At 42.7% G+C, this 27,976-nt stretch overlaps 4 protein-coding genes across 7 annotated transcripts in view; 2 read left to right on the top strand and 2 right to left on the bottom strand.

Moving 5' to 3' along the window:
• The first annotated feature begins 203 nt into the window (after positions 1 to 203).
• Positions 204 to 11,841, top strand: eif2ak1 (eukaryotic translation initiation factor 2-alpha kinase 1). Of its 4 annotated transcripts, none has more exons than XM_053414245.1 (15): positions 204 to 785; positions 2,888 to 3,016; positions 3,601 to 3,737; positions 3,945 to 3,979; positions 4,100 to 4,199; positions 4,292 to 4,372; positions 4,461 to 4,554; positions 4,814 to 4,856; positions 4,950 to 5,292; positions 5,913 to 6,021; positions 6,575 to 6,681; positions 10,263 to 10,377; positions 10,484 to 10,563; positions 11,010 to 11,243; positions 11,531 to 11,841. In XM_053414245.1, the coding sequence occupies exons 1-15, from the start codon at positions 608 to 610 to the stop codon at positions 11,654 to 11,656; spliced, it is 1,911 nt and encodes a 636-aa protein (XP_053270220.1). In that variant the 5' UTR covers positions 204 to 607; the 3' UTR covers positions 11,657 to 11,841. The 4 variants fall into 4 exon arrangements, with proteins under 4 accessions (XP_053270220.1, XP_053270219.1, XP_053270222.1 ...); XM_053414244.1 differs by having other exon boundaries at positions 206 to 785; positions 2,849 to 3,016; XM_053414247.1 differs by lacking the exon at positions 204 to 785 and adding an exon at positions 2,336 to 2,614.
• On the bottom strand, positions 6,219 to 9,947 carry LOC128427150 (ankyrin repeat domain-containing protein 61). The gene is made up of 5 exons (XM_053414248.1): positions 9,299 to 9,947; positions 8,886 to 8,971; positions 8,471 to 8,642; positions 7,933 to 8,133; positions 6,219 to 7,360 (listed from the first exon to the last, which is right to left on the bottom strand). The coding sequence occupies exons 1-5, from the start codon at positions 9,479 to 9,481 to the stop codon at positions 6,761 to 6,763; spliced, it is 1,242 nt and encodes a 413-aa protein (XP_053270223.1). The 5' UTR covers positions 9,482 to 9,947; the 3' UTR covers positions 6,219 to 6,760.
• Positions 11,842 to 11,994: 153 nt separating the features above from the next.
• Positions 11,995 to 25,113, top strand: usp42 (ubiquitin specific peptidase 42). Its single transcript, XM_053414241.1, has 18 exons — positions 11,995 to 12,814; positions 13,716 to 13,964; positions 14,612 to 14,818; positions 14,981 to 15,091; positions 15,306 to 15,405; positions 16,047 to 16,114; positions 16,220 to 16,290; positions 16,419 to 16,501; positions 16,595 to 16,706; positions 16,820 to 16,960; positions 17,281 to 17,381; positions 17,548 to 17,713; positions 17,833 to 18,504; positions 18,600 to 18,682; positions 19,638 to 20,705; positions 21,019 to 21,311; positions 21,398 to 21,463; positions 22,224 to 25,113. The coding sequence occupies exons 2-17, from the start codon at positions 13,724 to 13,726 to the stop codon at positions 21,433 to 21,435; spliced, it is 3,555 nt and encodes a 1,184-aa protein (XP_053270216.1). The 5' UTR covers positions 11,995 to 12,814; positions 13,716 to 13,723; the 3' UTR covers positions 21,436 to 21,463; positions 22,224 to 25,113.
• Positions 23,649 to 27,976, bottom strand: part of LOC128427151 (cytohesin-3) — a 29,352-nt gene continuing 25,024 nt past the window's right edge. The window contains exons 11-13 of the mRNA XM_053414249.1: positions 26,897 to 26,968; positions 26,469 to 26,623; positions 23,649 to 25,448 (exon numbers count right to left, since the gene is read on the bottom strand). Of these exons, the coding sequence (XP_053270224.1) occupies positions 25,376 to 25,448; positions 26,469 to 26,623; positions 26,897 to 26,968 (300 nt within the window). The 3' untranslated portion in view covers positions 23,649 to 25,375. The remainder of the gene's footprint in view (positions 25,449 to 26,468; positions 26,624 to 26,896; positions 26,969 to 27,976) is intronic.

Below are 27,976 nucleotides of genomic sequence, written 5' to 3'. Positions count from 1 at the left end.
TCATGCAAATATTGTAAATAGATATCAGCGTGTTGTTTAAACACCCTAAACACGAAACCATAACAAATTTAGTTTCTCCTAGTTGTTTAATTTCTAGACACTATGAAAGCACATAAACACGACTTCACAACTCGCGAGCAGGGATCTTCCGATACGCACATGAACGCACCGCTTTGACCTGTCGAGATGTTAGGAGCCGTGTGCAAATTTCTCACAATTTACTAAAACGAATAACTTGTTTGCTGCAGCTTCGTTCTCACTCACTTTAAGCTGTAGATTTGCGTGTCTGATAAAACACAACCCAGTGTATGAATGTAGATTTCACGTTGTAACTACAAATGCAACATGTTCCATAATATTGGAATATTAAGTCGCTGTCGGTTATTTGTAGACCAACCCCGGGCTGTCATGGCAGTCCTCGGCATGGCTTTGACATATGAGGGACTTTAGCTTTTCTGATGGTTTACTAAACCGTTGATAAGCTCACTTGTACCCTGTGGTTGTCACACTGCAGGTATGGGGTAGTTGTTGTGAGCTGGGCAGTGTTTGTTTTCTTAACTATCTTTTTATTTGTGTGCTGTCAAACCATCGTGATTCGCGTCCAGACATGTTCGGCTCGACACCCAACACCGGCGCGCTGCGCTCGGAGGAGAGTTTCAGCAGCAGCAGCAACATTTTAGTCCGATACAAGCTGAGAGCCGCCGGGAGACATGAAGCTAAAGCTAGCGTTAGCATGGAGAGTTGGGCGAGGGAAGAGGACGAGGAAGAAGAAGTCCTGTTCGACAGTAAGCACTGGTTCTTCTTCTACTGTAAAGTCGCTAAATGTCGGCGACAGACATCCCTCTGTTAGACCAGAAAATAAAACTTTGACCAGCATGAACTGGTACAAGGCCCTCGTTACACAATAATACGTCATGTAAACAGTTATGGGCTCATCCCAGTATCACTCCAGCTACTTAACATCAAATAACTCGAATTACATTTTGATGTATGTGTTTTCATTCTGATAAACCAGGATCATCTACACTCGGTAGCTTTATTAGCAAAAGTTTAACACCTGTGCGGCGACCATTTATAGATTCAGTGTCTAAGATTAAGGTGAAAGGAAAATGATCATAAAATAATCTTGGTAATGTTTTTTACTAGTGTCTTTCATCTCAAGTGTACGAATTGCTGTTTTCTTTCCCTGATTGTATTTACATTAGGAGCGGGTCCTCTCTATGGAGGCCGCCATGTTTTTTGCTGTAATCCAAACTGGACAAACTAAACACCCTTTGAGATGTTATGACAACTGCAGCTACCACAGGTTCTCTGTCATGTTTGGAAGGGGGGGTCGGGGAGGAGCAGAGAGGAGGATGATGATGAGGATGATTCAGCTGCACCACTAAATTCTACACACTGAACCTTTAACTCGTCAGACTCAACTTTGGTTTGTGGAGTTTTGCCAAAAATGCTCGTCAGTTTGTTATATTCTGAAAACATCAGAGACAATGATCCCTCAGCTTGTCCGGGTAAACCTGAAGAGCTCGGATCTTCTAACACAGCCATGTTATGACTATTGTGTTTCCACTTAAGTGTGTCCCTGTTTTACTACTTTTGCGGTGATTGTTATTATTACACTACAGGGTGACTAAATGCATTTCCATGCACATATGTTTTAGCCCCTCACCGAGCTTGAGGCTGTCATCCATTCTACATAAGCCTCTGTTTATTTGTTTTACACAAACTACAAACTATTCATGTTTAAAGCCCCCTCCGATGAACATTGATTGGACATTGTAGGAATAATCACCATTAAAATGTTCCATAACAGGAATAATTTTTTCTTTAATATTGCCAAATAGGATATTTTTTACAGCATTTTTTTGAGTTTCTCAATAAATAATTCATGGAACTCGATGGTAAAAAAAACAGGCATGTATTTGAAGGGGACTGTTGGGCCTTGGCAGAAGTATGCACTCTACTGATTGCCATTTTAGTTGGCTCCAAATATGAGTCACGTTTCAAAATGAGTGGATCATTTCCCAAATTGACTCTGGAAAATTGCTTCCATTAGACTTTGTCTTCCTCTTTTGGGGGAAGAGAAAGTCTAGCCCAGTGCCTCCACAAGACTTGGTGCAGCCCGTTTTCATAGTTTGATTAGTAACGATAAGTTAATTGACCCTCACATGTAAAACCGGTGGAATACCCCTTTACCCTTAAACCTACTTGCAGTTGACAGATACGTTTGCATGGGTCCAGTAACATTATGATAATAAAAGGTTAACTCTAAAGCAAGCCACGACTGGCTACTCCACACATCCTGCAGTATGATGACACTGACATGAAAATGTGTCCTGTCACAGTGACCAAGTGTCTTAGCTGGGTCGTGTGTTTACAGAGTACGGTAGGTGGAGGAGGATGGTGTCCGCTGGACCAGGCAGATAAGCGTTACTGCTGTGGACACCCCCTTATGTTTAATCAAGATGAGCTCATTTTAGGCCTTGGAGGGGAATAGGATTATTCAATAGTACGGCTCGGAGTCTTGAATATTGCACCAAAAGGGTTTTATACAGGAAAATGGACCTACGAGAAAAAGGGATTGTTGAAATGATTGCAAAAGTTATTGAAGAAGGTAAGACAGTTGCAATTCCGTATGTATGAATATTTGATTTGATTGAAATTTGAACAAAATAACAATCTAAATCCTTTTTTGGCGCTACAATATTTCGTTTGGGTTTATTGAGGGGGTGTTTTATAGTAACAATTATGCCAAAGAGAAACTGAACAAAGAATCACATCAAAACTGTTAATTTAAAAAATGGTAATTCTCAACTGCTTCCTTCTCCTCTTCATTTTCAATACTCAGCTTCTGACACAGATAACAACCATGAGGTGTTAATGGCAGGAAGACATTACCCGTCCATCCAAGAGTTTGCCTCTGCGATCCCCAACCACCTTCTCCTGGGCTCTCTTCTGGAGCAGCTGTGCTTCTTCTACGAGAGGAATCCAACACGATCACATAGGCTGTTCAAAGGTAATCACAGAGCAATAACACTGGTTAAAAAAATAAATGCATGACTAGTCCCTATATCAGACTGTTTGAAGTAATTTAGATGAGTGTTTGTTGTTCATAGAGGTCGACAGTGTGGTTCCGGAAGTAAAAATCCCTTTCATTTTCTGAGTAGAGAATTTGATTATCAGCCATAATATTGTAACCATCCAGTGCAGACTTGCCACAAACTACGAGACTGTGACATGATGCTTTATGCTCCTGAAGAAGCCACAGATCTCTATGATATTAACTAAAGGATCATTCGCAATGGTTAATGGAATGCGTCGTTCCTTCACTCCAAAAATAATTATATACACGGTCTTGTACATTTACCTGCTTTTCTGATTTCCAATATATTTTTGCACCAAATCATATGTTTTATTGTCATGATCCATCTCTTAATGGCCTCAGCTGGTAGGCCTTATAGGGACTTTCTGAAACATCAATGGAGAAAAATGAATGGGAAATCTTCCCCCCCGGAACATAAGTGGGCTCTAAAACTGGGCCGTCACTGTTGGGCTCCATTGCAAATTCATTCACAAATAATTCTGTCGTCCCTCTGACAGTCATTGGCCAGCATTTAGCCGCCTTGAAACTCCTCTCACCTCTGGCCATAAGTGACGAGTTCAGCACCATCCGACTGCAACACAACCGGGCCTTCACTGAGCTGCTCAACGCTGCCAACTCCTCAATGTACCCGCAGGTAACCGGACATGTCTTAAAAAGCTGCCAATACGTTTTGATCTAAAGTGAGGGTTTTAAAGCCCTGGTCAAAGCAGCACATTCCGCTCACAGTTTAATGGTTAGTCGTATTCTAATTGATTAATATATTGCATATTTGACTCTGTCGTGCTCTGCTCTCTGTGTTTGTTTTCCAATGTGAACATAGTGTGTTTCCTCTATTTTACAGGGTCTTGGCACAAACTCGTATAATCTTCAAGTAAGGTAAGGTGCACTTGGTGTCATTCAGATGTTGAGTTGCCTCCAAGAAATATTAAATTATTATGTAATGAGGTTTGTTGTTAGTTAAGTGTTATGTAAGACGTTTTGTTTTCCCTCCCGCAGACTTAAGGAGGGACTTTTTCAAGCACAGACGTCGCGGTATCTCAGTGAGTTTGAACAACTCTTTAGGGTTGGGAAAGGATCATATGGAAACGTTTTTAAGGTATTTACTTTGTTCTAATCCACACAATTCCTCCGGTCCATCTCCCCTATAAGACATGAGTTCACACTCATGTTATCTTGATGATCTTGCAGGTTAGGAACAAACTTGATGGACAATTTTATGCTGTGAAGAAAATTCTCATCAAAAAAGTCTCCAAAGATGACTGCATGAAGGTGGGTGGTCGGTATTTCATCAGCAGCAGCAGAGATGTAACACACCCATTATAACAAATTTAAATGTTTGTTTTCTTCTTGACTGTAGGTCCTCAGGGAGGTCAAAGTGCTGTCCAGCTTGCAGCATGTAAATGTTGTGGGCTATCACACTGCATGGATGGAACATGTTCAGCTTGCACCACGTGAGTATTTAAGTGCTGCCCTGCAACGTGTGTTCGGCTGAAGTTCAATGACATACTGATGAATGATATGACTGTATCATCAGTGGTTCTTAACCATGAGTCATCACCCATCAGTATGATCAGGCTGGTACACACAACCCCCCAAAATTATCTTGTGACTGCCACAGAAATGATCTCATATCAATCTCATGTATCTCACAACCCCCAGGTTGAGAATCAGTGCACCAGTCAAACTTTGTGTGAACGGTCTTTGTTACAGAGTCTCTCCTGCCTGAGCTGGATTCACCTGAACTAGAGGACAAGTAAGATCAGTGTGAACATTATCACCAACCAATCTTATAAATCTTGCTGATGACTTTTTAATTGTGCTCAATAACCTGAAACTCTTTTTGCAGTTCTGATGACAGCTTGTCTATAGTTTTTCGAAGCCTCACTCAAGCATCAACAGATGCAGCTGCATGTGACAAAGTGTCCATGAGTGAGACCCCGTCTGTCAAAGCTCTCGGTCCAGCCCAAGAGAAGGGCCAGGTGGTGTGTCCCCAGACGATGCGCCGCATCCCGGAGAACTACGTCCCCTGTGTGTTTCTGGGGCAAAAAGGTCCCATAAAGAGCTCCAAATGTCCAGCCATGGGTTGGGACAGCTCCGAACTGTTAGAGGAGGAGTCTGGTAGGATCGAGCTGAACGACAAGTCCTGCATCGACGAACAGTGGGCTGACGGATTCCCAACTTCTACAGAGGTAGGAGCTTGTCACTCAGGCATTAGACCAACTACATGAGAGATAAACATCATTTTAAAACACACATGTTTCTTTAGCCATTTTCAGACATGAACTCTGGAGAATATCCACACAATGGTGTCTGGACATTATGGTTTAATTCAACTGAGGAGAAAACATTATTGTTTAAAGCACATCGACACCAGTGTTGGCCCGTTTCACCAAAAGCTCTTGAATCTCGTCATCTGTATGGGAACTGTTGTCTCTACAAACTTAAGGACTCTGCCTTATTATGTCATGATTTGACTCATCATTTTTGCCATGGACTTTTGTGACATGTATGGCTTCTATTTGTATTCAATCTGTTGCATGATAGAAACCTTATCAACGTGCCCGCTCACTCGGTGTGACTCCTCCGGTCACTCTCCTGCTGTGTTCTCACATGGTCTCATTCTGAGTTCTTACTCGAAGTCTGGCAGGAGCAACAGACTTTGACATTTGCGTTTTCATAAACCGCCCCTTCAGAAGATTTAAGGAGATTGTCAAGAGTTCAGTGCACGTCTGAAATACAGAACAAGTGCTGAAGTGAAATATACACCTAAAAGGGTAAGTTCTCTGTTACAGTTCCTCTTTATCTGCAGGTGCAGTTCCACCTGATGCTCTACATCCAAATGCAGCTTTGTGAGCGCTCATTGAGGGACTGGATATCTGAGAGAAATGAAAAGCCCAAAGAAGAACAAACCTCCAAATGTAAGTGTATAAGACATTATGCATTACATTTTTTTTAAAGCACACAATTATTTTTTTTTAGCCAAAAGCAGTAATACGCAGTCATAAAATGGGGGAACCGGCCCCTATTGGAGCAAATCTCAACAGTTTAATTCAATTGATCACCTCTGATTCAACGGCTCTCCTTTCTATATTCCCAAAGAACACACGTGCAAAAACTGGGTCCAAAAATAAGAATTTATTTAGTATTATCCATTAACATGTCATCAATATGACTATTAATCAAATAATGATAGTGGTCAAGCAAATGCTTTGACTAGCACCTGGTAAGGTCTGCACTATAATAAGTTGGTTAAACCTTTTGCAGATTTGTCTTCGAGAAAAAGTTTATAAAATGCACGAGAAAAATCTTAACTGTATATTAACAAATGGCTCCATTAATTATATGTCTTCCTATTAGAGTAGTAACAGGCAAATTTTAATTAGACTTGAATCCTGCTGGAGAAGTGACCTCAGTCGTTCTGTGAAGGTCTCACTTGTTTAATGTCCGTTTGACCCATGGCTTCTATGACAGGTCCGTATGGATGTGTGGATACTGAACAAACTCTCAGCCTGTTGAGGAACATACTTGAAGGGGTGGAGTATATTCATTCAAGAGGAATCATGCACAGAGACCTGAAGGTAAGATGCTTTCATGGTTTTTATTGATGGGCATCTGTTCATATGTGTTGTTTTTAGATTTAAATTGTGTTTCTAGCTGTTATTTAACAAGTCCGTCATCAGTCAGAAAGGAGATGTCCTGTACGTTCTCCCAGGAGTTGAAGACAAAGTCCCACAGCCTCTCGGGCAGTATTTTTGTCAGTTCCCCTTTCTTGTGTTGTACATGTTTTAGATAAATACAACTCTTACAAATATCCTGAAGCCTTCTTGGTTGTTGAATGAGTCTAAGTAGCTGCTCTCGCTGCTTGCAGAAACACGGTAATGTCAAGGTTGAGGGAAGGAGACCTTTTTGGTTGTAGACGGTGAGCGGGGATGTCAGGTTGACTAGTTTCCCCAGCAGGGAGCTGTTGTTTACGTTGGTCCCGTGGTTCAGGAACAGAAACAGACAGTTCTCCCCTGCTCGGCTCAGCTTGTTGATGTCTGCTCCGTACCTGAGCAGCAGGTCCACCAGCTCCTCATTGCCCATGCAGCATGCCTCCTGTAAAGGTGTAAGTCCGGCCTTGTTCTCTCTGTCGGTCTTGGCCCCGTGCTCCAGCAGCTTGGAAATGCAGTTGATGTCGTCATCCAGGGTTTTAGCGCTCTTCATGGCCATTGCCACAGCAGCTAGGTGTAAAGCTGTGCTTCCTGTGTGCTTCACCCCCTTGAAAACAGTCAAGAATTGACATTACTTTTAATTAAGCTGCAGAATCTTTTTGCATGTGTTTTAGCTAGAGATTTTATCTTTTATCTCAGGTGGAATACATAACAACATTTTTCATTCTTAAACATTAACATAACAAGATTAACATCTGATTCAGATGTGTTTAACAATTAAATCTTTATTTCTCTATGGCAAGTTGCAGTCATTCAAATATAAAATAAAAAATAAAGCTCAATAGACACTTAAAAAACATTAAATAATCCAGTGTACTTAATAAATTGATGAGTATTCTGATGTTAAATTAAGTAAATGTATAAAATATTTCAATAAGTTCTATTTTGTTAGTTGACCCCAGAAGAAAAATCTGTCAAAATCAGCCGCCTATTAGACTGTATGTTGCCTGTAACAAGCCCCATTAATGAATTTGGTTTATTATTTTCAATCTTTCAATATTTTCCTTTCACATTAAAACACAAAAGACAAACACTATCACCATGGTTGTCTTTTGTGTTTTATTGTGAAAATATAAGCAACTGACAACTGCCAAAAACAAACAAAGGAACGACACACACCCTGTTGATATCTGCTCCCTGTTTGATCAAGTTAACAAGGATGTCCTTATGAAGGATCCCTGCGGCCATATGCAAGGGCGTCATCCCGGTGCTGTTCACGGCATCGACCTCAGCACCGTGGCTGGTGAGGGTTTGGACTGCAAACAGAGCAGCAAAGCGCACTGATAGGTGGAGAGCCGTCTCCAGACTCTCCCTCTCTACCTAAGGAGGAAGCACAAGAAAAACCACCCTTTAATACTTAGTCACCAATGCAAATTACTTTTTGAACAATAGAATTTAACTCTGTCCATGTTGGGCAAGGAATTTCGCTGACAGGAGATTAAAGCTAGGATTGGTAATCCTGGTAAAGCTAGCCAGAGCAGGTTCAACTCTATGTAGGTTATGGTGTACGTCTCCTTGGCTGAAGACTCCGGTCAAGCGCAGTGAGAGCAGTGGCAGGGTGCGTGCAGGCAGATAGTGACTGACGGGTACATCGACCAATCATAACTTTAATCACAAATTTATTGATTTAGGGCTATCAACCATAAAAAGTAGTCACCTCTGCATTGACGTTCACACCATGCTCACAGAGGAGCTGTAGACAGGCATCTGCCTTCCTGCGCGCGCCGATCACAACATTCTGGAAGTTGGAATCTGGTTTTGTCCAAGGAGTCGAGGTATGCGGCCAACTGGTTATCACCCGGTGTAATGTGGTTCGACCGTGCTGGTCCCTGTGACGGAGGCTGAGTCAGTAAAACTGATGCAGAGGAAAATGGTTGATTTCTACTGTAGTAGATAAAAGCAGCCAGGGATGTGCATATTGTTTCACTTATTGTTATTTCATCAACTCTAGCTGAGTTACTTTATTTTCCTACTAAACAATAGGCATACACAATGAATAAACCACCTGATCCAACCCTGAGATATTGATGGACTTTCCGTGTGTGTGTTTGTGTGTGTGTTTGTGTCCACACCTGAGGCCAGGGTCTGCTCCTAATGACAACAGGCTCTGCATGCTCTTTACTCTTCTGTAAGAGGCAGCCAGGTGAAGGGGGGGGCCCTGGGGCAAGACAAGTCAAGACAAAGTGAAAAAACTGGAAAACAAAGCTATGTTGTAGTGTAACGCCACACAAGCAACTCCCTTTTAAACTGTTTCCTTTTACCGTCAGAATCTGATCCCATTGCAGCATCGGCATTTGAGGGTATTTATATGATAACCCTTATCTATATGCATGCTAGTACGTACAAGATTTCTGGATATTTAGATAAATAACTTGCTGCGTTTTGGTCTATGTGAGAGTGTTTTCTGTGAAGGGAAGTTTAAAAATATTTCAAAACTTTATCTGAGTCAGTAATTTTAAAACAAAGTCTGCATTGTTGCATTTACCTTCCAGAAAATGTTCCCAGGTTCACCCACTTGTACCTGGATGGGAAGGTTGCTCCCGTGCTTTTTCACCATATCTTCAATACGTCCCACATCTTCATCCATAATAGCGGTATAGAATTCATTGTTGTGAAACATAATCATGTTACTGCTCGTGTCTTCATGGTCCCTCTGCTCCTCCAGCATGACAAGACATCGCAGCCTCCTTGCTGTCTGTACTTAGTCTTTCAGGAGGGGAGTGGTTAACAGAATCTGGTTATTCTAGTTTGTGGTTGCAGGCGTTAATTTCTCGAAAGGAAGAACGATTAAATTTGCAGTTGCTACTACTTCCCTTTTCAGTGTGTAATTTTTTTCAACGGCTACTTCCGTTTTCTCCGTTCGGTGGTTTCGCTGCGTCTGATTTATTCAACTCTGGTCTCAGAGTTAGATGTCTAAGTTAGATGCACGGCCTTCCTTTCACAGATAAGCTCTTGCTGTGCAAGGGAGACAAGTACAGGGACTAGTTAAATACTCCAAAGGTGACACCTTTGGAGTATTTAACAGTTTTTTCCTTTGTTTGTTAGCCTGACGTTGTTGTGAGTATGACCTCAAATGTTGTGGGCGGGGCTAAGGTCGTCTGGCATCCAGGCTATTTGTTTGTGGCTCTTCAATAGTTTTATCTTAGTAAAGCAGGGGAATTATTACTATGTAAATGCTAACAGTGCATTTTAATCAATCATTTTGCAGTACATAAAGTGCGTTTTTCCAGAATCACTTCTCATTTTGTTTTTGATGTATCTACATCACAGTGTTGTACCATCTATCTTCCCATTAGAGCCATAGAGGGAGAAATATACATTTTCTAGATAAGTAATATTGTATTCATATTGCCCCTCAATACTTGCATGAAACCATGGGATCACACATGTGGAAATCTTAGACATTGCATCTTAACATCTTTATTTATAATTTTTTCTCTTTCCCACAGCCGAGGAACATTTTCCTCCATGCTCAGGACTGTCATGTTCGGATTGGGGACTTTGGTTTGGCCTGTGGCGGAATAATAGCGGATGGACACAAAAGCACCGCGTCTCCCCTCAGCGGTAACAATGTTCCTATTGCCTTGTTACATTTTCATGACGTAGTACCTCATAGAACCAATAGATGGTGCTGTGTGCTTATAAATCATCTGAGTGGTGTAATTTGCAGGTTATTCGCACACTGGTGGTGTTGGTACAGTTGTCTATGCTGCACCAGAACAATTGAATGGCTCCAATTATGATTCAAAGGTAAACAGTAAAAGTATAATCTGTCTGTGCAATATCACGATTCATGTGCAATCCATTCACTGTATATATTCTCAAACTGCATATAATTCTTCTTGTCTTTACAATGTATATACTAATTTAATTACATTCATATTTTTCTACATTTCTATTTATTTTTAGTAATATTCCTAACACTAAAGTACTGCATGTTACTTATTACTTACGGATGTCTTTTTGACTCTTGCTGCTGTAATACTGAAAATGTCCCAATTGTGGGACTAATAAAGGAGTTATCCTATCTTCTTATAACAGCTTAACTATGAATAATTCCGACTTTATTTTCATGTAAAACTGATTTTATATTGGTTTATACTCAAAGCATTTTGAACTTTATCATTTAGTCGTTACACCTTCATCCGTTGCATGACTAAAATGATATTTGATTTGTATTGTTGTGGGTTTTCCAGTCAGACATGTACAGTATTGGAGTGCTGGCTCTCGAGCTATTCCAGCCCTTTGGGACAGAGATGGAGAGGGTCCGGACCCTTGGGGACCTGAAAGAGGGGAAAATCCCAGACTCCTTCTGCCAGAGATGGCCCGTCCTGACGAAATACATCATGAAGCTAACGAGTAAAGAGCCTAGTGTTCGTCCCACGGCCAGCCAGCTTCTACAGAGCGAACTCTTCTGCACCAAAGACACGGTAAAGAGCCTTTTAGCTTTAAAAATTAGCTACCCCTGAATTTTTGTGCAGTAAAAACAATTCTGAATAAATTATTTTGGCATTACTAATATAAAATCTACAAAGATTTTATAGATTTATTGAAAAAAGTATAAATAACATTGAATTGTTAATTATCTTAATGTAGCAATGATTTATTGTATCCATTCCTGTGTGGTAGAGGGCAGTTTGTTTCATTGTTGGCTCCAGGAAGACTTGATCACACTGAAAGTTCCTGACCATATCACAAATAATCCTTTATCCTTCAGGTGATCCATGGTTTGCAGAGGAGGGTTGAAGAGCAGGAGGAGGTGATCCTGAAGCTGAGGAGACAGATCAGTGAGCTTCAGATCTCGCAGGTCACAGCCAGTCAGTCAGAGACGGACAACACCTGAACATTAACAAGCAAGATCCACACTGACAGAACTTGATTCATGTTACCACTGTGCTATGAGTATGTGTTGATGTGCGTGCTTGTGTGTGTGTCAGTTACACCTGGATGCAAGGAGGCAATTATTTATCTTCATTCGGCTGTTCAATAAAACACTATTTATGCTACGTCTTTTGGGATCTGGAAGAAGCATCATGTGATTATTTTATTCATCGTGATGATGCTTGGACGTGAATGTAGTGAAAGTGAAACAGTCGCCTTTAAGCAGAATTAATCAAATGTGTTTAAATTTTACGGAGCTTTTTAATCATGAAGAAGAAAAAGCTGTGGACACACCAAACCATTCCAGTTTTCATTTAACCAGGATTAGCACATTTATTTCTATACATCTTTAACTTTCATACTTTACAAGAGGACATGTTATGGGCACCCAGTCATATTTATTTTCTTCAGCTGAGCTATATGATCTGTGCTTTCATTTCAATCAGGTTGTCTGGTTATAGCCTGGAAATTAGGCCACCAGCTATAATATAACGCACATATTGTGGCAAGGACACTGGAAATAGAGCAGGAAATATCTGACCAAACAATAATAATGATGTTATTTCTTAGAATTATTGTCAGAGTAGCACAGGAGTAGACTTTTATATTTCTTTAAAATTTAATTTCAGAATATTCAGTGTATTTTCTCTGTAACATTTCTAATGTAGAAAAATGTAGAAAATTATGACAATAACGATAGGAGTGAACTTACAGGATTTCAATGTTTGGAATAGTAGGTTAGATATCTAAGCGGGAAATGTTCTAAAATTGGTATAAAATGTCGGTTGTTCAAATAATGTAAAGATGACAGGTACTGTTGCAGCGATGTGTTCATCGTGACGTTTCTGTCCAGACTCTGTATCGTAGCTGTATACACAGAGTAGGATTGTGGGCTGAACATCATGTACCACGGTCGGAGGTGTGTACATGCGACGGATCTTCCCGAAACACGTTCCTCGCCGAGAAATCACCGAAGCAGCCAATCACACGCCTTGTTTCATTCCGTGTGCCCGGATGTACCCGTGGGGCAATAAGCTACGTCATTGTTCACCGCCGGACACCCGCTGGAAATGAGGAATGGATTTACAGGCGCTATTAACGTGTTCGTAACAGATTCCAGGTGAGTGTGTTGTTGCGTTCACGACCCGGGGGCAGTTACACCGTGCAGCCGGAGCATTTGGTCGAGCCTGAGCGGCACAGATTGGCTGTAGTAGCCGTACACCGGTCCCTCTGTCATGTCGGAGTAAGCAGCGCAGTGGGCGCACACAGCCGCCGGTACCGAGCCCCTCCTTTCATAGCTAACCTACACGTCTCGTTACCGGGTCCTCCAACGTCCGAACCGCAGCCACTTCGAATGGGAAGGCGGAACTGCGCGCTCGGACGCGTAGAGAAAATGGCTGTGCCGCTCCCCGCCATGTCAGAGAGCGTCCATCGTGTAGCAGCGGCAGCTAGCGGCGTTAGCATCAATAGTAACACACGAGTGCCGCCACCGCACGTAACATTAGCTTCTGCGTTACGTGTCGCCGTTTCCATGGTGTCGCCGGCTTCTCCCGCGGCTCGCTCGCCCTCAGTCGTTCAGTTCCCGTCTTCGACGAGAGGTACGGGCTTGTGGGCAGAGCTGCGTCTCCCACGCCGGGTTTAATGGAGCTTTAGCGCGTGTTTTATTGAAGTTTGGTGGTGATGCGTGCTACAGGCCTAGCAGCCGTCTGTTAGCCAATGTGAGCCAGGCTGCAGGTGTCGTGCCAAAAAGTGACCGTCTGCCAGAGACTGATGACCGTCCACGGGAGCGCGCGCGCTGTACGTTAAAGTTGTGTCGCCCCGTTTACATCCGTTCACACTTGGATTTGATCTTAAACCAATAAATACGTATGTGTTTCTTGGTTGTAACAAAGGCAAGCATTTGTTTAATCTGGGACCTTTTTTTGACCACCCTAGTTAAGAAATAAATTGTGTTCCATTTAATACATCCCATTAAGAACAAGATATTTAAGCGGCACACTTGTGTTTTTCTCCTCATACAGCATGAACAATGACCATAGTTGACAGATCTTCAGAAAAGTCTGACCACGAGTCAGTCGGGTGTAACCGATCTCCCTTCACCAGAGGAGACGCGGGGATGGACGGCAGCTGTTCCAGCAGCTGGGCGATGGGTCCCACCATGCCGACTGACTCTCCTCGGCTGAAGGCTCCAGGAGGCTGCCTGGGCCCGACACCTGGAGCTGCCTTCTACAATAGTTCTCTCTCATCAGTGGACCGGCCCAAGGAGCAAGGTAGGAGCAACAGTTAAGCTTGTACTTGAGACAAATGTCAAGATTTTGCCACTCATGTTAGAAATGATGCAAAAGGTATTAAAAAAAAAATTTGACATCAGAAATGTCTGAAGGTATTTCATTTGTTACACAAAATACCACGTATCAATTTCCCTTTGCTGAATTTGCTGTGATGTTTTAAGTGACCTACTCCTACAGGATGGTTGAGAATTATTATCTGGAAATAATTGCTCTGCTTGGTCAACTTTCTGTTGACTCCTGTTTCTGTATGGGAGTGTGGCACAACTTGTTTTGTGGGTGTGAAGTTGCTGCTTCCACTCTACCTTCATTTATCCAGTTATGTAACAAAGCCAGTTTTGAAGCTGGAGCATGATCAATCATTTGAGCTCGTGACAAAATTGTTTTGATATAAAGAGCAGTAATCTGACATGTTCAGGGGAAATTGCAAACTCTTTATGTTCTTTTTTTCCCTCGGCTTGTTTTACAGTATTAGGAAGAATCACATTTTAGAATATCAGCAATGACTTTAAGGTGTCAGATTATACTTAAATGGGCATTTTAACATATATATATATATAAGTATTATTCCTTGTTCTGGTAAATACATTAAATCTGATATAAGCAATGATGTCCCTCTGTTTGTCCAGTGATCAGCAATGGTGACGGCATTGAGTTGCCGCAGAAGGTCCTCTTCCCTCCAGACCGCCTCAATCTGAAGTGGACCCAGGTTCACCGTATCGGTGCCGGACTTAAGAACATGGGGAACACATGCTTCCTCAACTCAGCGCTGCAGTGTCTCACCTACACGCCTCCATTTGCTAACTTCTTGCTGACAGGCGAGCACTCTAAAACATGTGAGCTAGTGTTCATTGTTTCATGGTGGGTCTTTGCACCCATGTTTTTGTGTATTTGTACGGTGATACAATACATATAAGTTTAGCACCGTCTGTGAGCTGTTTTCATGTCTGAATAATGTTTTACTTATCAGTGTTTTTGTGAATCTTTCCCTGCACCAGGTCACGTGCCGGGGTTCTGTATGATGTGTTCTATGGAAAACCACATCATTGAGGTCTTTTCCAATTCTGGGAATGTCATCAAGCCTGTTGGAGTACTTAATGAGCTCCACAGTAAGTATTTGTAAAGCTAGAATGCTGAAGTTGTGCCCTTATACAAAACATTTACCTAAGATGAATGACAGGAGGCGCTGTGCTGCTGTTTACCTTTTCATTTTGGAGGGAATCAATCTAGTTGGAGTATAAATTTAATTATCTTCTGTTAAAATATTTGTTGGTATTTACCAAGCTTACATATCCTCCGCCATTGTGTTTTTCCCCCTCACAGGGATAGCAAAGCACTTCAACATTGGAAGACAAGAGGATGCCCATGAATTCCTGCGGTACACAGTGGATGCTATGCAAAAGTCCTGCTTACCTGGAACCAAGTAAGTTGGAGCCAAAGCTGTTTTATACATAAAAGGTATGAGACGCAATCATGTTTACTTACAAAGGTTGTGCCAATATATTCATATTTTTCTTATTAGATTTACAGGTCATGATCTTAAGTCAGGCAAGTGAAATGAGAAGGACAATTTTTATCTAGACATTTTGTCATTCCACTGAGCATTTTAGAATCCATCCTGGAAAAATCCTGCATAAAAAGTCCATGTAGATTATCCAAAGTATTCTTTTTTTACTGCTGAAATATAGGAAATCAGTGCTGAGCAATGTTGCCAAGTATGTTTTGTACCAATATGAAGCCTCCGTGCACTTTAACTTAAAGTTAAGAGCAGGGTATGTTTAATAGATGCACTGCTGGCCATTGTGGTTTTCAGGAGACTCTTAAATAATCATTTTAACAATGGCAAGTATCAAGTCAGTTCTCATTCGGTACCAGTAGCTGGCCTCTCCACTAATCACTCTTTGGTCTAATTCCTGCTCTATAACTCTCCTGCTTTTTTGGGCTGTAATATTTTGAAACTTGTCAATGGAAAATACTAGAAATTTGAATTTTCTCTGTTTCAGTATAGACTGAAAACATTGATTTGTTTTGTGATATAATATCTAATATATATTTCTGTGACAGATTGGACAGGCAGACACAGGCCACTTCTTTCATCCATCAAGTATTTGGCGGGTACCTAAGGTCCAGAGGTAAGACATAAGTGTTACATTTATTTTCATGATTTTTACTTCTTATTCACGTTTTTTGTTTCTTCTCTGACAATCTTCCCTGTCTTGTCTTTTTTTATTTTCCAGTTAAATGTTTAAACTGCAACGCAGTCTCGGATACATTTGACCCCTTTTTAGATATCACTCTGGAAATTAAGGTAATTCCTCAAAATTCTCAAGTCACTTGTGAGTCTGATTTTCTGCAAATGTGTGACAAAATGTAAATTCCGATTTGGTCTATTATAATAGTTCAACACTCTCAAAAAAGATTTGTCTCTCCACGCAGATGGCTTCAAGCGTCTCAAAGGCTCTGGAGCAGTTTGTTAAGCCGGAGCAGCTGGATGGAGAAAACGCCTACAAATGCACCAAGTAAGTTGTGAGATGATAAAAAAAAAAAAAAACAGTGTTTTTATTTATTTATGTCAGTTTGTCAACTAACCACTCAACATTTGTCCCCCTAAGGTGCAAAAAAACGGTCACAGCCTCGAAGAGATTTAGCATCCACCGCAACGCCACCGTGCTCACCCTCTCACTCAAACGCTTTGCAAATTTCAGTGGAGGCAAAATTACAAAGGTAAACGATCACAAATTCAGAGTCATGCTACAGTCATAGTGTGGCTCCACTAAGCAGTAAAGGGAGAATTTGATTTGTGGTTTGATATTAAGCGGTTGCTCTGTGTCTAATAGGATGTCAAATATCCAGAGTACTTGGACATGCGGCCGTTCATGTCTCAGACTCAAGGAGAGTCCCAACTCTACGGCCTGTATGCTGTGCTGGTCCACTCTGGATACAGCTGTCACGCTGGACACTACCTCTGCTATATTAAGGTATGGGCAATCCTACAGATCAATGTTCTACTCTATCAGGACACTGCTGTTGCCAAGTGTTCATCTACACGTTTATCTCCTCAACACTCCATCAACAACTCGATGTAGCAGAGATAAATGCAAATCCCCACTAAATAGACTGAACTGAGAAAAGACAAAACTTGGAAACATTTATGAATAATATTCTATGTCTTAAAACACATTTGTATATGATGATATTTGTAATCAGATTTCTCACCTTTAAAAATCATTTCCAGAGACTGAGTAAACATTTGGATAACAAGGATGAATCTGTTGTCATCACTTCTGCTGTTTCACAGGCGAGCAATGGTCAGTGGTATGAGATGAATGACGCCTCTGTGTCCGTCTGCGACATCAGCACTGTTCTCAACCAGCAGGCCTATGTCCTGTTCTACATAAAGTGAGTAAACCATAACAGTCTGTAATTTATTTGATTGCATTTGTTCGCTACTGATTGCCATTCTAGTTATTTATCCATTTTGATGAGAAGATGGTCTGAAAAAAAAATGAACATGGTCATGTAGATGTATCTCATTGCTAATGTGCCTTCCTTTCGGTATCATCAGGTCCAGTGATGGGAAAAAAACTGCGGACTACAGTCACATGAACCACAACCCTGGAATCCCTGGTCAGTCGTCACCACGCCCGGTGGTGAAACCACGCATCAAAAACACCGTCCCTCACAACAACATTGGCTTTATAGGTCCCAAGCTGCCCCCACACATGACCAAGGTACTGCACACGTGCTAATGTTGAACTATTTGTGATTTGATTTATCATGTTTCAGTTTCTAGTTGGTGTTCTACCTTGACAACAAATATTTTCTTGTGAACCTCATGTTTCCTTCTCAGAGCACTCTCTACGTCAATGGGAATGGATCTCTGAGGGACTCTCCCAAAAGCACCAAGCCCAGTACCAGCAGTAGTGTTGGAAAACCTAACCATGGACTGGCCTCTTCCTCTTCCTCCTCCTCAATCTCCCACTCAATCAGCCGGCCCACAATGATCCCAGACCATGACAAACGTCAGAAGCTTTCATTTTTGATTAGACAAAGCAAGCAGAACCGTCCGTCCTACTCCTCCTCATCCTCTTGCAGCCAGCCTTCCTCCGCCAGCACCTCCTCCTCCAGCTCTCTATCCCCCTCACAGTCTACCTCAGGCGTCCACTCAGATGTTCACTTCATTCCACGTCAGCTTCACCATGTTAACGGCATGTCTTGCAGTAACGGCGATCACCACACTCAAGGTAATGGAGCATCGCTCCTGGTGCCGTACGGCCAGGAGTCTTCTGAGGAATCAGACCAGGAGAACTGTGGCGCTCTGGATAATGGCTGCTTAGCTAAGTCTCACCTCAACAGAAACAACGGAACAGGAGGCGTCTTTGAGAAATCTCCTCAAGCCACAAACGGAGAGTCAGAAGTGCACCATAATGGTAACGGGTTAATGAATGGCGTTTCTAAATCATGCCAAAACAGACACCATTATGGACCACCCAAAATTAATGGGCACAACACCTCTGACAAGGTAAAATGCTTTGTGTTATTTCTATTGCTTTATGTTCATTATTTGTGTTGAACAGTTTTTTTGAATAAAAAATGATCTATTTTTATGTCCTTCAGATCTCCAGCAGTGATCATGGATCTTTGTCCTCGTTGGCTACCATTGCTGCTAATGGTTTAGATGGTGACCATAGTCCAACAAGGTAATTTAGCATTCTGACCGTGAGCAAGAAAATATTTATTTTATTTAGTGAATTATTATGTTCTAATTGTAATTATCCTTAAAAGGGACATAGTATGAAAATTCCACTTTTCTAGTGTTTCTATACGTTCATTTGGGTATCTGGCATGTCTCCCAACCCAAAAACTCCGGAAAAAAACAACTCACACAGCTTGTTGTAGTTCCTCTATATCAGAAACGATACGCTAGAGTGAGACGAATGGGATTACGACCGAAAAATACGTAATTGTCAAACCATGCCCATGTAGGGAGTCTCGCTACATTGCCTTGGACTACCCCCCACCATCATCTCACCGGCTCCGGGGAGAGACGGCCCGGGTCCGTCGGCGCCGTCTCTCCCCGTAGATTTCGATCTTAGTTGCTGCAAGCTAGCGTTAGCTCGCTGCTGCTACCCGTCAGACATCGAAGTGGCCGCATAAACATGCCGATCGTCGAGGTGGAGACCCCGGGACACCTCTAAATGTTGACTCAACAGTGTGGAAGGATGCTGCTGCGCCAGCTCCAGCTCCCATTGCTGGGCTGCGCTGGGGCTCTCGCAGCCAGGCTTCGGCCCACCTGTCTCTGGTTCAAAACGATATGGTTGCAAGATTGTATCTTCGTCTCCAGTAGCCATATTTTTACAGAGGTAATGGATAGCTAAAAATCTGGGCGCTTGTATCTCGTGGAGGAGGGAGGGGGGGAGATGGGGAGAGGGGGGCGGGGCACTCAAAACAGGTCAATCTGAAGAGGGCTGTTTCAGACAGGGTAACAAGGTGCTGTTTTAAATGATCCTTGTGGTGTTTTGACCAAAATATGTTACAGACATTTCATTAAGACCCCAAGGAACCATATCAACTGTGGTGAAATGGGCATAATATGTCCCCTTTAAGGTTTGGTATGGAGCATTTCTAATCTTCTTGTCTGTTTGTTTTCCCCAGCAAAGTGGCTTATAATTCAGCCTCGTCATCAAAGACCTGTTCTTCTCGGAGCATCCATCCTGATGCCAGTGAAAGCCAGCACCTCCCCTCTCCTCAGAAAAGGGCTAAATATGTGTCTGAACCTCTGCCTCAGCATACAGCACCCTCCACTGTTAGCATTCCACCTTCAGCTACTGCTACAAAGACCCATTCTGTTGCATCTGGAGAATCTGCTTCCTTCTCAGCACATCGTGGCAGCCCAGCGGCCTTATCCACCCCGGCAGATCGCTCCGAGAGCACCAGTGGGACATCTGATGCTCCACAGAAGGTTGTCATAAGTGGGGATGAATCCAAGAATCTACCACAGAAAAACGGGCCGTCGGCAGGGATGGAAGAAAGAACGGACGCCAAGGAGCAGCAACAGTCAAAGCCCAGTTCTAGTGGCAGCAATGGACAATATTCCCGAGACAGAGACAGGCTGCACTCTGACAGGAGCAGAGAGAGAAACTACAGGGACCGGAGCCCAGATCGGGAGAGTGACGGTGAACGGCACCGGCACAGACGGGACTACCGAGATCACCGCCACAATCATCGCTTGCACAGTGATCGTTTGTCTCCTCACGATCGACATTACAGAGACTGGGACTCTGAGCGTCGCTATGAGCGAACTGTCCACCACCCCAGGGAAAGCTACCGCGACAGGTCCTCTCACCATTACCACCGCCACCGATCCAGAGATGATTGGGACTTTGAGCGGAGGGGGACCGGTCACTCCAACCGCGAAGAGTCTCGTAGTCGCTGGAGGTGGCCGCAGGAGAGTCGAGAATCCCGGGTAACGAAGGAAAAGAGCAATGGCAGGGAGAGGAACTCTTACCCTTCAAAAGAGGAGACTTCCTTTCCTGCCACAGTGTCAGATACATCGACAAAGTCGATGTCAGCTCCAAACACAGACGATCAAAATCACAAGAGGGCTGCTGATAATCTGAGCAAGGAGAGAGACGACAGCCCTGAGGCCTTTCACTCTAAAAAACACAAAAAGAGCAAGAAGAAACATAAGTCAAAGGACAAAGACCAACACAGAGAGAGCGGGTGAGCGATACTATTGATCCATCTTTACAAGGAGAACAAAAGGTTACCATTCTGTGTTCAGCTTCTGAAATGTAAAGTTTCCTGCTTTTCTTTATCATATAAATGTGACCTTATTTTTGAGTTTGGGCATTTTCGTCAAGAGAACAAGACATTTGAAGATGTTGCCTCAGACTCTGTTGTTGCAATGACACTTTTTCTTGATATTTTAATAAATGTTTCACATGGTTAATCATAATTAAAGCCCTTCAGAGAAACCTTAGATCTCAGTTAATTGTGGATTAAGATTATTCATGTGTTTTCCACTTTATCCTAGAAATTCTGACGTGGATTCAGACAGAATTGCTGAAATAAAAAAGAAGAAGAAGAAAAACAGGCGGCAGCGGGATGAAGAGTCCAGGCAGCACAGCCCAGGCGCCGCACAGAGGCACAAGAACAGAAGCAGCTTGGAACCTGAAAGCCGCAAGCGGAAGTTCTGTCACATCGAGGACCGTACATGCATCGATGGTTTTCCACCAGATGCTGATCCTCGCATTGACCATCTACCCCCCTCCAAGCCCATTTCAGCCACCACTGGTTCAACTCACTGCCATCTCAATGGACACACAGGTATTACATGTGCTTTCACATACAAACCATACTATAGCTGAATTAAATGCTGTGTGTCAGTCTAAAGCATTCATTCTGTTTTCTAGGAAACGGTTACAGTCGAACCAATGGCAACTCCCACTGATTCTCCAGTGGCATCACACACTGATTCTGTGAGTGGACATCCTTTTTACTCATCATCACTGTTTGGTCTATTACTGTCAATGCTAATAAACTGTATCCCTTCTCGATACCCATTCCAATACCTGGACTTTTGGTATTGGCTGATAAAGAGAACCGATCTGATACCATTGCATTTCCAAAAATATATGTATTTTAATTTCTAATTGATTGCTATCATTCTTGTATGTCCTGGCTCATGTTAAAGACTGTATATACATATATATAGATAAATACTGAGACTGAAAATGACGAACTACATAAAAATAATTTCTATGGGGACCTTTAACAGTCGTAAATGAAAAAGAACACAAATAAATAAATCTTGTCTGAATACACGGTGATGAACTCGACAAATGGGTTGCAAGGCTCTTTGTTAAATTTATCTTGTTGCTTGGATGAAGTTTATAAAGTTGAATTCCCTTCGCCGGGATGAACTCCTGCTCTTTTGTAATGACACAAGTGCAATCCATCGAGACTGAAGTGTTGAAGTGGAAGTTTTAGCTGTGGGACTATCCTGTGTGAAATGTTGCCAAATTGCTGACAATGCTGACAACGCTACACTACAGGAAATCACTTCTTCACCAAGCTAAAAACAGTACTTGCCAGTGGCAGTCCAGCACCACTGCTGTTTTGGAGCAGAAAAGATATTAAAGAAGTTATTTTCTGATGCTGGTAGCCCAGTATCTCTACATGTTTTAGCTCATAGTTCTGCCTACCAATTTTGACCTGGTCTGTTCATTTTCATTTCAGGCACATCAACATTTTAACAGCAGATGAATGACATCAACGACCTTTTGACATGGTGCTTCTTCTTCGTTGGGAATAATTTGTATTTTTACCAAAAGTTAGGTGTTTTAAAATATTCCGAAAACCTTTTTTTAAGGCGTTAACTATTTGCCATAATTCTCTTTAACTATGGGCAAAAAAAATAACTGTCACCTTGTTGAACATTTATGATGAAAATATTAATATATACTCGTATGAACACAAACAAAGCCTGGAGCTTAAAACATCTCAACTGCTGCTCAGTGGAACTCAGGACTCGAAAAACTTGTCAGACATCCCATCACGGATTATCCAGCCGCTTCAAATGAGAATGAAACAAAAGGGAAGTGGCCTAAGAGTCAAACTGTCAAGGCATCATATTGAATGAAAGTTCAAGATGTCACTATACCTACAGAGCTTCTGAGTTTCTACATCCATCCCACTGGGAGCGAGACAAACTGCAGGAAGGAGATTTTCACGAACGAAGCGGACGAGCGCAGTGGTGGGAACAAGGCTTCGCTGACTGATACCTCCACTTTAACCCTGGACAGACTTGAGGACATTTTCCTGCTATTACGTTTTTCTCCTTTTTTTATTTTACCGTTTCCATTTTTGCTCCGAAGCCTAAGATTCACTCTGTAATGTTTTTACTTTTTTCACAAGATGAGGAGTTTTGTCTCGCCTATCTCACAACTCTCTCACTCGCTCTTTTTTTAAATGTTCAGAAAGAAAGCATCAAACATTTATCACCGCTGTGGACCATGTGTTTTTGCTTTTTAATGAAAAATAAAGTTTGTGTCTTCTAGCGTCATAAAAGAATACTGTGAATTAAATTTTGAACTGTACTATCAGTTATTTTATATGCACAAAAAGATCCTGTATCAGGATTAGCAGTAGATGTTTTGATTGTTTTGATTTTGTTTGTAGAAAAACACTTGTTAATTTTGACCATGTTCTTTGGAGTATTGATTGATTTTTCTTTTTCGTTTTTCAACTTTGGAAAGACGTTTGAAAAACTGCTGTTATACCTTTTTAGTTTTAGCATGTCAGAATTTATACATTGTATAAGGTAAACGCCTTAAAATACATTTGTTTGTCTGCAATTGTAATTTGTTCTTGGTCTTTGACGTTTACAAGCTGCATTGAAATGAATGATACATCTTTAGTGAGAAGAGTTGCCAGGGTTTGTTAGAAAGCTCTTGTATCACACAGAATAGACTGATTGTTATTCAGCCTCTTGAAGGGCAACCGGTCGAATCAAGATGTATTAGCGAGGACTGAAAGTGATGGCGCTCTTTATTCAGATGTTGTTAAAAACACACTTTTCTAGCTGTTCGGGGAGCAAAGACCTTGCTCAGGTGTAAAATACCAAAGAGTCGAGCTCTTCTCACTGAATTCACACAGACACTGTTCACTGATCAGCATGTGTTTTTAATACAACGTCTTCAAATGAGCGGTTTACCCAAAAGCAAACCGGGAACCTGCACCAAAACAATGTGGCTCTGTGTGATGGACCTTGGGATTCCAGTCAGCATTCACGTTCTGCACGTATTTTGTTTTTTTTTAACTTACCATGTCCTGCGAGTATGTTATTTTTTTTCTCCTATCTTATTTCAAGAGTGTCATATTTGAGAGCAGGACTTATTGATTTCATGTTCAGATTTTGGAACGCTCTCTGTCAAAACCATGCGCTCACAATCAAATAGCTCCCTGCTTGTGCTTGGATGTTATTGTGCAACAAGTCTATTTATAGTCCACTTCCCTAACCAATAGAATGCCAGGTGTAGTTACTATGAGTGAAGTTGTCCCGCCCTTCATTGAGAAGGAGTCCAGCAGATCTCTGGTCAACGTGGAGCAGCAAAATCAAGGATGTCAAGTTATTTTTGTTTTCTAAACGGTGACTAGCGACTATAAAAAAAATAAAATAGGCGCTGTTATATTTTCTTCTCCCCACCACAGCTGGCATTGTTGGTTGGGACAGACTAGAAATCCGAGAGAACAGGAGCAAGAGCTGAAGCTTGAAGGAAGGGAACGTTTGAGTATAAGTGCAGAATTTTGAATGAGCGCATTACGAAATCTGAGAAATAGACCCGCTCACAAACTGAAAGAACACACTCTTGAATAAAGATGGGGGGGGAGACACCATAAGGTTTCTCTGTAATGTGAGTTTCTCATGAATCATCACATTATCTGATCTCTTCAGTAAAAACACAGTGTGAGGAGACTTCACTGCTCCGTACAAGGTGCCACTTCCACTACTATAAACTGTTGAACTAAAAGGTGAACGGGTACAGGCTATGGCTGTTATGTCTGACATGCTACATAAATACAACAAAGAAAGAAATACAAAAACGGTATGTACATTATATATTATACATGCATAATGTAATGAGTCTTGGGCTGCCTCTTTTGTTAAAAACAATAAGCAAATAAATACAAAAGAAATGAACAGAGAGATGCATCTTCAATATGTAACGGTACAGAACTAATATATATGATGCAACAGTGGCCACTTGAAAGGGTCATTCCTCTAAGTATGTGTGTGGTGCCATTTCCCCTGAATCGTTTGCATCTTCGTTTTCAAAGAGGGAATGAGGTGGCACACGCTTAATTACAGACGAATATGAGCCTGGCTGTCATTTTCTTGGTTAAATCAGTAAGTTTGCATTTACAGATACACAACAATCAGACCAGCTGATTTAAAAACTCCAGGCTTTCCGTAGTCCACGGAAAAACGAAATGTTGGTGTCTGGAGGTGACCGACCTCACCAGGTGGAGAGACCAGAGGGATTCAGGTTTTACATCCTGCCCGTGCATTTGTTGTGCACGAGATGTGGTTCCACACATGTCCAGCAGAGGGAAGCAGTGCCACAGACACATTACGCAAAAATGTCCTATGACTCCAGCCGTGGCCGCTCCGCCTGTAAACTGGTCCTCAGTGAACATCCAGCTTGGTGAAGATCCTGCAGGTCCTTTATTCTCCAGCTACACCTTCGCCTCGGCTCTGATCTGACGTGCAGACGATCCACGGCTCCCAAACAAGCTTGACCCCATCTCCCACCTGTGTCTCCTGGGGCCGTGCTGGTCACAGAGAGGGCAGTGATGAAGACGAGGAGGATGTGGAGCGCGGGCGGACATCATTTCTTATTCGCTATCCTCTTCTTCCTGGTGGCCAGCATGTCGTAGAAAGGATCCCTGCTGATGCTCGCTCTGTGGGAAGAGGAGAGGAAGGAGCACGTCACTGAACTGTCCACCAGTGTTAATATTCTGCCAGTGGTCACCAACAAATCACCGTATGGACACAGAGAAGGGTAAAAACACGCTTGGTTAATTTGTGAAACTGTTGCAAGTCAGAGACGTCAGCTGAGTCCTTCACATCCCAGACCAGCTCAGTATGTGGTTTAGTGATCGGATCTCAGGACCAGTTTGGCTTCACGCTGACCCCTCGTGAAGGGATCACTCAGGACGGGTGTCAGAATCAGGTCTGAACAGGGTCTAAGAGACATCTCTGTGGGCTCACACGTGTGCAGTTACACTGAAAGCACTCGGACGCCTGAGTGTGAAACCCGTCCCACACGCGATGTGTCATGAGAAGGACAGCCGACTCTTTCCCTTTAGCCTGACGCCCGGCCGCCAAGATTACAGTTACTCCGCTGGAAAAACCATCACTTTCATTTAATGGATACACATCTGTCAGTGCTAAGTGGTTTTCTCAATATCATTAGAGCATGGGAGGACTGTGTAATATGATTTTTTCCTGCTCAGATATTGATCATATTTGCCAGTGGAGCTGAAGCCGAGTGGATGATAACCACTGAGCTGATCAATTACCCACTGGGTCCAATTTACAGCTGCACCTCCACTCTCCTGGTTAATCAGGCTGCGTTCGGATCTGACGAATCGGGTGTGGAGTCTGTCAGAACACACCGAGAGCACAGCGAGGCCCAGCAGCATGTGCATGTGTGTGTTTTTCTTTGCTAAGCGCTAATCAAAGGGAAGTGAGCTTATCCAGCAGAGCAGAACTCACCTCGGAGTGTTATCTGTGTGCGAGTGTGAGAAACAGTCGCATTTAGTCACCGTGTGTGTGTTTAAGCTCACAGCTCTATGTGTTTGCGTGCTGCGTTCTCACAGTCAAGGTCAGACATGAGAACGTCCCACATGGGAGCGGCCCAGTGTTGGCTAAGTGCCGCCTCAGTGTAAATGGATCCACACTAACGCGCCGCCTCTTACTTGATGGATTTGATCCACTCCTCCTTCTCCTCCGGCGTGGGGGCCGATATCCGGTACACCACGTGGTTGCCCTCCACGACCCGCCCGTCCGCCTCCGTCTTGCAGGCCTTGATCACCTGACCTTTGTGGTTTGGGTTGTAGAGCTCAAAGCAGTTCTGGGAGGAGATCAAGAGAAAGAAAAATAACATCTCAGAGAAAATATAGGTTTTAACAACGAGGTTTTGTTTTCATCTGTGTTTGTGTTTTTTAGCTGGATTGTGCAAAAACTACAGGAAAGTTTACCAGGAAACTATATTTTACTTTCTAGATTTTTCAGCACTTTCATTGATTAGCGGCATGTTCAGGAGGCTGGTATTCGTGATTGTGCACAACTTGGTGCAGAAGAAAAGGAAAATGCTGATCTAGGGAATTTAAAAGTGCCTCCTTACAGTCTTCCTTGGCTCGTCCACCTCTCTGATACTGAGGTTCTCCAGAGGAATAATCCCACGAGGCTCTTTATCCTGGAGACACATACAAAGACAGAATGTAGCATCAACACAGCTCTCACTCAGAACCCACACGTCTCCTAACCAACCAGCTAACATGAAGACCAGGACACATCGGACCTGAGACCTTATCGCTCGGTACCCGCTCACGTCACGTCCTCCTCTCGTGTCTACTTTCATCAAACCAGCTTGAAAGCAGACACTTGCTCTCATCTTCTCTCCATCTCGGATGTCTTGAAGAGCGTCCCGAGCTGAGGACCGAGGAGAGGACTGCTTCTTGTGTTCTCTGGCTAGTGCCTGCAGTTATTATCCATATGTGATTACTATTTCTAACCGCGTAGTTGTTATATATGGATTGACGTAATTTCATTTGTGCTTTTGTGTTCACTGTGCGTCCCTGACTTTTGGGGTTTTGACTGACTGGATCCGAAATCCTCCTAAATGGGTCTCAGGTGCATTCACTCCTGCACATTCTTGTGGTCAAACTCTATCCGCCTGCAATCCGATCACCCAACCTCCATTCTAATGCTATACAAGGGTAATTGTGAAGGATCCTCCTACACACTCTCTTGTCTACATGTGGCTGGTGGAGCATGACTGCTGCTCACAGTCAAGCCAAGATCAACTTCTTTTGACGCTACATGGAGCTCCTTTAATTGTTTAAGTGATCTGACTATTATCTTTACATTATATTGAGCCTGACGGAGTTTTAAAAAGTCACAGTGGTGATTGAAGCACATTGGAGGTTTTTATTCATCCTGGTCAAGTAAGGGACAGCACCAGAGGGAGAGGTAACCCTACCCTCGCCATCCTCAAGCGACTGCTATTGTGCTTGTGGGTCCAGATGTGAAGTGTGTGTGTGTGTGTGTGTGTGTGTGTGTGTGTGTGTGTGTGTGTGTGTGTGTCGCTTGGGGGGAGACCTTGAGGAACAGCCCTGTGTCCCGCTTGTCATCCTCCTACTAATGAGGGGGCACAGCAGGGGGAGGAAATGCTTATGGACAACCCCTCACAGCTGGCCGTGTG

The sequence above is a fragment of the Pleuronectes platessa genome, chromosome 21 (assembly GCF_947347685.1).
Source record: "Pleuronectes platessa chromosome 21, fPlePla1.1, whole genome shotgun sequence".
Classification (NCBI taxonomy): domain Eukaryota; kingdom Metazoa; phylum Chordata; class Actinopteri; order Pleuronectiformes; family Pleuronectidae; genus Pleuronectes; species Pleuronectes platessa.
Note: the sequence above shows the minus strand (reverse complement) of the source record. Positions and strands in the feature narration are given on the sequence as shown.

Bases quoted from the DNA above. Each gene is read 5' to 3' on its own strand.
- eif2ak1 (XM_053414244.1), top strand. From the start codon at position 608: ATGTTCGGCTCGACACCCAACACCGGCGCGCTGCGCTCGGAGGAGAGT. The intron at 3,017-3,600 runs GTAATCACAGAG...TCCCTCTGACAG, and splicing joins ATCACATAGGCTGTTCAAAG to TCATTGGCCAGCATTTAGCC. The intron at 11,244-11,530 runs GTAAAGAGCCTT...TTTATCCTTCAG, and splicing joins TCTTCTGCACCAAAGACACG to GTGATCCATGGTTTGCAGAG.
- LOC128427150 (XM_053414248.1), bottom strand. From the start codon at position 9,481: ATGCTGGAGGAGCAGAGGGACCATGAAGACACGAGCAGTAACATGATT. The intron at 8,643-8,885 runs GTGTGGACACAA...CCTCCGTCACAG, and splicing joins GGAGCAGACCCTGGCCTCAG to GGACCAGCACGGTCGAACCA. The intron at 8,134-8,470 runs GTGACTACTTTT...CTTCCTCCTTAG, and splicing joins GTGTGAACGTCAATGCAGAG to GTAGAGAGGGAGAGTCTGGA.
- usp42 (XM_053414241.1), top strand. From the start codon at position 13,724: ATGACCATAGTTGACAGATCTTCAGAAAAGTCTGACCACGAGTCAGTC. The intron at 15,092-15,305 runs GTAAGTATTTGT...TCCCCCTCACAG, and splicing joins AGTACTTAATGAGCTCCACA to GGATAGCAAAGCACTTCAAC. The intron at 17,382-17,547 runs GTGAGTAAACCA...CGGTATCATCAG, and splicing joins TATGTCCTGTTCTACATAAA to GTCCAGTGATGGGAAAAAAA.